This window comes from Pogona vitticeps, chromosome 3 (assembly GCF_051106095.1).
Source record: "Pogona vitticeps strain Pit_001003342236 chromosome 3, PviZW2.1, whole genome shotgun sequence".
Lineage (NCBI taxonomy): Eukaryota > Metazoa > Chordata > Lepidosauria > Squamata > Agamidae > Pogona > Pogona vitticeps.
Genome location: NC_135785.1, coordinates 7,303,343 through 7,309,552, shown reverse-complemented (window position 1 = coordinate 7,309,552; position 6,210 = coordinate 7,303,343). Strand labels below are relative to the sequence as shown.

Sequence of the window (6,210 nt, the reverse complement as noted above, 5' to 3'; positions counted from 1 at the left end):
AGGTTTCGTGTAATTCCAAGGCGCTGATCCAAGGACGTGGGGTGGAGGTGCAGGAGGAGGGGCAGATCAATGTTTGGGGACAGCACAGTCCTATCCTCTCAAACCTCAAAAGATTTAATAAGTCTATATTTATATTTTATATATATATTTATATAATCTCTCTATATTTCAGCAATAAGTGGGTGGGGGGAAAGAGGGGGGGAGCTCCCCATTTGCCCCCCTTCCCATACGACAAGTGTTTGGGTGCTTTGCACCTGTAAAGAGTTTGGGCCCCCCGCTCAATAAAATCATCCAGGTTCCCGGGGCGTTGACCTGGGGGCTGAGCGGAGTGCCCACAGCAACACCTACCTCCTTCAGCATCAATTTATTATCGTCAGACACAAACCAATACAGGCTGTTTAAACGGAAAAAAAAATGAAAACAAAAGAAAAGGAAAAAAACCCAACCAAAAAGAAAAGGAGAAAAAAAAAGTCTGGAGGGGAGGTATGGAGAGCAGTACTCAAGTCCTGTATATCCTTTCCCACACCGCCCCCCCCTGCAAGGGAGTCCAAAGCTCCAGGGAAGGGTCAGAGCAGCGAGCAGCTGAAGCCTCCCCTTTCTCCCAAACGTTTAAGGGGTTCAGTTGTTGTCGGATTCGTCCTCAGCTTCACGCAACCAAGTGTAGAACGCAGTGACGGACTTGAGCGCAACGCCCTTTCCTTGTTGCTCAGCTGGGTCTTTACTGGACTCCCATTTGTAGAAGGCTTCCTCTTTAATCACGTCCTCATCGTACAAGGCATCAAAGAACATGCGGAGGAGATCTGGGGAGGCAGGGAAAAGAGAGAGAGAGAAAGAGAGAGAAACATGTCAAACTCGGAAAATTCTACACTCCCCTGCATTATCTCTCTCTCTCTCTCTCACCTGCAAAGCCACTGACTAGAGATGGGCATGAACCGCAGGTTGGGGGGCCAACCCTGACTTCCCTTTGCTCTGCCTCCTCTGGTGGGCTCCCACTTAGAAGCAGCACCTCCCAGAGGAGGCAGGGATGGGAAATCATGCCACCGTCTCTGAGTGGGTGCCCACCAGAGGAGGCGGAGCAAAAGGAAGCCAGGGTGGCCGCAGAACAGCTGTGCAGCCAACCTGCCGAACCACAGTTTGTGCCTAATCCTACAACTGACTTGTGGGAAACAACAGACTTTGTTGGAAGCCCTTATGGGCCAAGAGAGAGAGAGCAACAAGTGGAGACCTTGGGGAGGAGACATCAATCAGACTTCAATTCCTTAGGCTAAATTCAATGGTTGCATTCTAACGACAGCTGACGTGCCCACATGAGTGCTGACTTATCAAATCCCACTGATTCAATGTGCCAAACATTAAGAGTTGGCACAAGTGGGCTTAGCTCAGAACAGCCACTGGATTCAGGGAAGGGTATTCCAAAAGTACCCTCTCCAAACTGTGGGCATGTTCTCCAGGGCCTTTTCAAATGGTCTGAGTATAAAGGGAGATGCTGCACTTCAGCAATAGAGAAGGTCCCGAGTTCAATCCTCACCATGTACAGGAAGAACTGGGAAAACTGCCCCCCAACTCTAGACAGCCCCCGGCCAGTCAGTGTGAACAAGACAGGACTAGACGGACGTAGGCTCTGACTCGGTATAAAACCCCTTCCAACATTCCTGATATTTAAAAGCTGGGGGTGGTGGTGTTTAAAATACAGAAGAAATCTATTATCATAACATCGCTCCACAATTTTTGTCAAGGGCCAGATCCAGACGTTATTCAGCTATAACCATGCCTGAAAAACTGCTATCCAGGGCTCCCACTGTCGGCTCCTTACTGACCTCTACCATGACCACTTTAGAAACGTGTGTCCAAATCTTAGTTTTACAAACAGGAGCACACGGCACAGGCATTATAATAGTAGCCATTTAGAATATCGACAACCTAGCACAGATGAGAACCCTTGCAGACCCCCAGCTCTGTGGAGGCGGTACTTGAACCCCATCTCAAATTTCGGCAACGCGCACGGCAGGAACTTATTGCCTCTCGGGACCTCTGGGTCCACTGCCTAGAACTCACTTGCTGGCTGGTCCAGCTTCACCACAAGGGCCTGCAAAGCGTAGAGAGCCTGGAGCTCTTTGCTTTCATCGCTCAGGTATTTCTGCAGCAACTTGGCTCGGCTCTTGATGACGGCACTCTCCATCCGGTACGGATTCTCGACTACAGCGGCGGGAAGAGGAGACAAGGAAAAGCAGGATGTAGGTGAATGAACACCATTAGTCACAAGCCCAACGAACTGCAGGCCGTCTTTGGAACCCTGCATGTTTCCATGAATTCCACTCCCCCCCCCAAAAAAGCGTTAACTATGAACGTCATTTGGCTTCTAGTTAATTTGCACTGTTGCAGCCAGATTTTCTTGAAGGTCAGGGAGAGAACTTACAGGCAAACTAAGTTATAGTCTCCATTGATGTGTGTGGTGGCCATTTCCTGTACACCACATAAGCACACCCAGAGAGCCACTGTGCTGTAACACATACAACAATGGATTCCAAAGCAAGGGCCTGGATTCAAGTCCCTCCTTCACCATCATGTTCACTTGGCACGAGGCAATAAAGCAATCCATCCCAGGATTAGGCCTCCTTCTGTCTTGAGAGATGATGGTCACGTGCTCTGAATGGAGGTCTTGGAACAGCGTCTAGTGTGGCTGAGGAGGCCAATTCGAGAGTGGCAGTCCCTTCCACAAATTCAATCTGTCCCCTGTCCAGCTCCCTGATTTGGCTCGTTTTATGACAGCCTCTTTGCCTCGGCCTGCTGGACAAGTGCCTCTTCAAATTGGGAGAGGCCGTGCTGCAATCCCAGGATGGATCTGTGAAAACTCCAGAGCCAAGATTTGCTGACAGCCTGACCCTGATCGTGGGGGTTTAGGGTTTGATGGGTCCCGCTTCTCATTAGCCTGGCTTAACAGAAGATAAACAAATCAGCGGGAGGAGATCCCACAATGCACCTCTCTCACCAGGGCTATCAAACACCCCCAATCACTCAAGCACCCCGAAATGGGCAAAGACTTACAGACTACAGCTGAATGGCACACCGATGTCATCAGGGCCCTGACAAACAGATGAGATGAGATTTGCGGTTCACTCAGGTTTGCCTGGTGGAAGAGAAGCAGGCAGGATCAGTGGGAGAGAAACATGTCCCCAGCTAGCTTAAGCAAAAAGAGAGAGTATGCAAGGCGTGCCCAGAACCCCACCTTACTAAGGATCCCGTGGGACTTGTCCTCCTGGACTGACTTAGCTTCTTCCACTGGCTGGCTGAGGTGCCAGGAAGGCTTTCTAGGTTGGGAGCAGCGCTCTAATTCCACCCACACACACACCGATGATTCACCCACCAACTGAGTAGAGAAGAGGACAGTGGAATCTCCACCCTGAGCAAATGGCTTAAGACACAGGGTAGAACTTCCCCAAGAATATTCCACAATTGGTTTAGCATGAAGTCACAGAGAGACGGCTGCTGAGCCAGACTATAAATCTTCTGCACCAGACCACTCTGGCTGAGAGATGGGACCGTTCTCCACTCAGGAGAAACACACCAGCTATAGCCAGTTTCAGGAAGCTCCACCTTCTAGGCAACAAACCCTGATGTTCCTGGTTCTGAGACTCTTGTACCACCAGGAAACAAAAGGGTGGCCCCAGCACCCAGAGGCAATTGTGGTCTGAATACAAGATGTAATCCTAGGCAGAGAGGATTTAATGAATCAGTGCGAGTCACCTAGGGGTTGGTTAACTCTCTATTAAGAAACTGATTCAACAGGTCCAACTAAGTTTAAGGCACTGCAATCATCTGTCCAACACACTGACCTAGAGAACAGCTCCCTTGCTGAACGATTCCTAGAGACAAGGTGCTTTAAAGCACGTGGATCGTGTCTATTTTTTAATTTTATTTATTTATTTATTTATTTATTTATTTATTTATTTTATATACTGCCTATCTGGTCGGTTAAGACCACTCTAGGCGGCTTACAGATACATCTGAAAGGCTGATTTAGGTAAGGGGAAGGATGAATTCTTGAGACTTCCCTGGGACTACCAGCGATCTTCCGTAGCTCCCAGCAGGTGGACAGTAAGAAAAGGGGTGGTTGTGTTTTTTGCAAGAATGTGACCCTCCTCCCATTGACATCTTTAGCTGTGACAGCCCCATCTCGGATGCCTTCTGCTTCCCCACTGCTCCCCTCCCCCCAACTGGCCAGATGGCTCACCTCTATCCAGTCATATATTCTTTGGTGATTTGCATTCTCTTTCAATAGCTTGTCTAACTGCTTGCACAGCTCTTCAGAGGTGAGCTCTTTGCGGCTGGGGGCATCTGAGCTGTCGCCCATCGTGTACTCCACTTTCTGAAAATGAAAACAAGAGGTGGGATGACCACGAGCCAAAAAAAAAAAAAAAAAGCAATGGAAATCGTACACAACAACACTCGTATTTATTTGAAACAGACATCCCAACATCTGCCGTGGCAGCCCTTGCAGCCAAAGTGTGTCACTCTTGGATGTTTTGGTTTAAAAACCCCAGATCTCCCTCCAAAGCTCTCACACCCACACACCCCCTGCTTACCTGCTCTGTGATGAACTTATTGACGTCCTGGTCTTCCGGCAGGAACTCCTTCCAGCTAAGGCCCCCTTCTCTCCAAAGTGTCCCCGCCTTCTTGTGGCTCTACACAGAACAGGGGACATGTTAGGGCCGTTTCACAAAAGACACCCACAAAACCACTTTGCCACCAACTAATTCTCTATATGCTGAACAGAGAACCCGTAGCCCATGTGACAAAAGGGCAGGTCCTGGTGAACTTGAAAGGAGACTCCACAAGGACAGGGAGCTCCTGGGAATTTCCACCCTTTCGTTTTCCCCTTTGAGACAACTGAGAGAGAGGAGCACAAACCAGTTCATCCCAGTTTGTCAAGGTAGCAGAACAGGGGCTGCTGCTGCTGCTCCACTGCCTCCTCTAGTTCAACCAGCCACTCGCCAGGCCCAGCGTGCCAGCTTCCAGCACTTCCTCAACTGGTGATCTTCTGGTCCCGGCAGCAGCTCAGGCTTCTCTGCCCCGCCCTCTTGGCTGATCTGCCACTCAGACAAAGGGGGGGGCAGAGAAGTCCGTGCTCTTGCTCGTGATTGGGAGATCAGCTGAGGAGGTGGGAAAAGCAAGCAAGCTGGCCTGCTGTGGCTGAGGAAGTGGTGGGAGGGGAGCATCAGCACCTGTGCTGCTGCCTTTAACAACAGGGACGAACTGAGACAAACCGGTCCATGCCCATCTCTATCAGAGACAACTACTCCAGCCCACAACCTGCAGGGCAGCAGACAGAATTAGCCAGCTTTTATATTTCAAAACAGCAAATGAGCCAAATATCACAAGGCACATAGACATATTGGGACAGGGAAGCGCTCCAGGGGGTGCGGCGGGCACAACCGCCACCCTACTGTCTTTCCCCAACCAATCCCTACTAGAGGCGCCCCTTCAAGCAGAAGGACTCTTGGCAGGGAGAGTGACTTACCATCCCTTTACAAAGCAGGCCAAGGATCTCCAGCAGCAGAGTCGTCGCCTTGCCAATCGGCACCAAAGGCTTGGCAATCTCCCTAAAAGAAGCACAAAGGGCAGGCAGGTCATGCACCGGAAACAAAGCCACAAGAGGAGGAGGAGGAGGAGGAGAGAGAGAGAAAGGAGGCCAGCTCACCGGAACAGCTCCTCCATGGGGATGCCCCCTTCTCTCAGGATAGGTGTGATGATCTCTGCCAGGTAGAGCCATATGTGTGGAATATCAATCTCCATGTCCTCCCCAATCTCCAGGATCTCATTAAGCCTGTGCGTAGAAAAAGGAAACGGTGTTCTAAACTTCAAGACAGCAATGCTAGCCCAACAGCTCCTGGGGCTACAGGGACAGGACAGTGGCCATGGAAACAGCTTTCCCAAAACCTGCTAGACGCCACCCCTCTGTGTGTGTGTCCATTACCCCTTGTAGTACTGTTCCTTGGAGAGAGAGCCTCCCTTGACCAACTGGTAGAGCAGCAGCCCCATGTGTTCGCGAGCGATGGTGCTTCGCTCCAACGTGGACTCGATGCCGTTCCGCACGAAAATGTAGAGCTGGGAGGGACAGTTCAGCTCCTGCACACACTGGAGGGCCTCCTGCAAGAAGCGGGCAGAGAGGAAGGACACTCAGCACACTTCATAGGAAAAGTACCCCCTGAA

General features: G+C 50.5%; 1 protein-coding gene across 24 annotated transcripts in view; it reads right to left on the bottom strand.

Annotated features, from left to right (window-relative positions):
* Positions 1 to 349: 349 nt before the first annotated feature.
* Positions 350 to 6,210, bottom strand: part of EIF4G1 (eukaryotic translation initiation factor 4 gamma 1) — an 87,848-nt gene continuing 81,987 nt past the window's right edge. For all 24 annotated transcript variants that reach the window (XM_072996276.2, XM_078389762.1, XM_078389768.1 and 21 more), the window contains 8 exons: positions 5,975 to 6,147; positions 5,699 to 5,824; positions 5,519 to 5,600; positions 4,584 to 4,682; positions 4,232 to 4,366; positions 3,046 to 3,127; positions 2,056 to 2,196; positions 350 to 800 (listed from right to left, as the gene is read on the bottom strand). In XM_072996276.2, the coding sequence (XP_072852377.2) occupies positions 619 to 800; positions 2,056 to 2,196; positions 3,046 to 3,127; positions 4,232 to 4,366; positions 4,584 to 4,682; positions 5,519 to 5,600; positions 5,699 to 5,824; positions 5,975 to 6,147 (1,020 nt within the window). In that variant the 3' untranslated portion in view covers positions 350 to 618. The remainder of the gene's footprint in view (positions 801 to 2,055; positions 2,197 to 3,045; positions 3,128 to 4,231; positions 4,367 to 4,583; positions 4,683 to 5,518; positions 5,601 to 5,698; positions 5,825 to 5,974; positions 6,148 to 6,210) is intronic.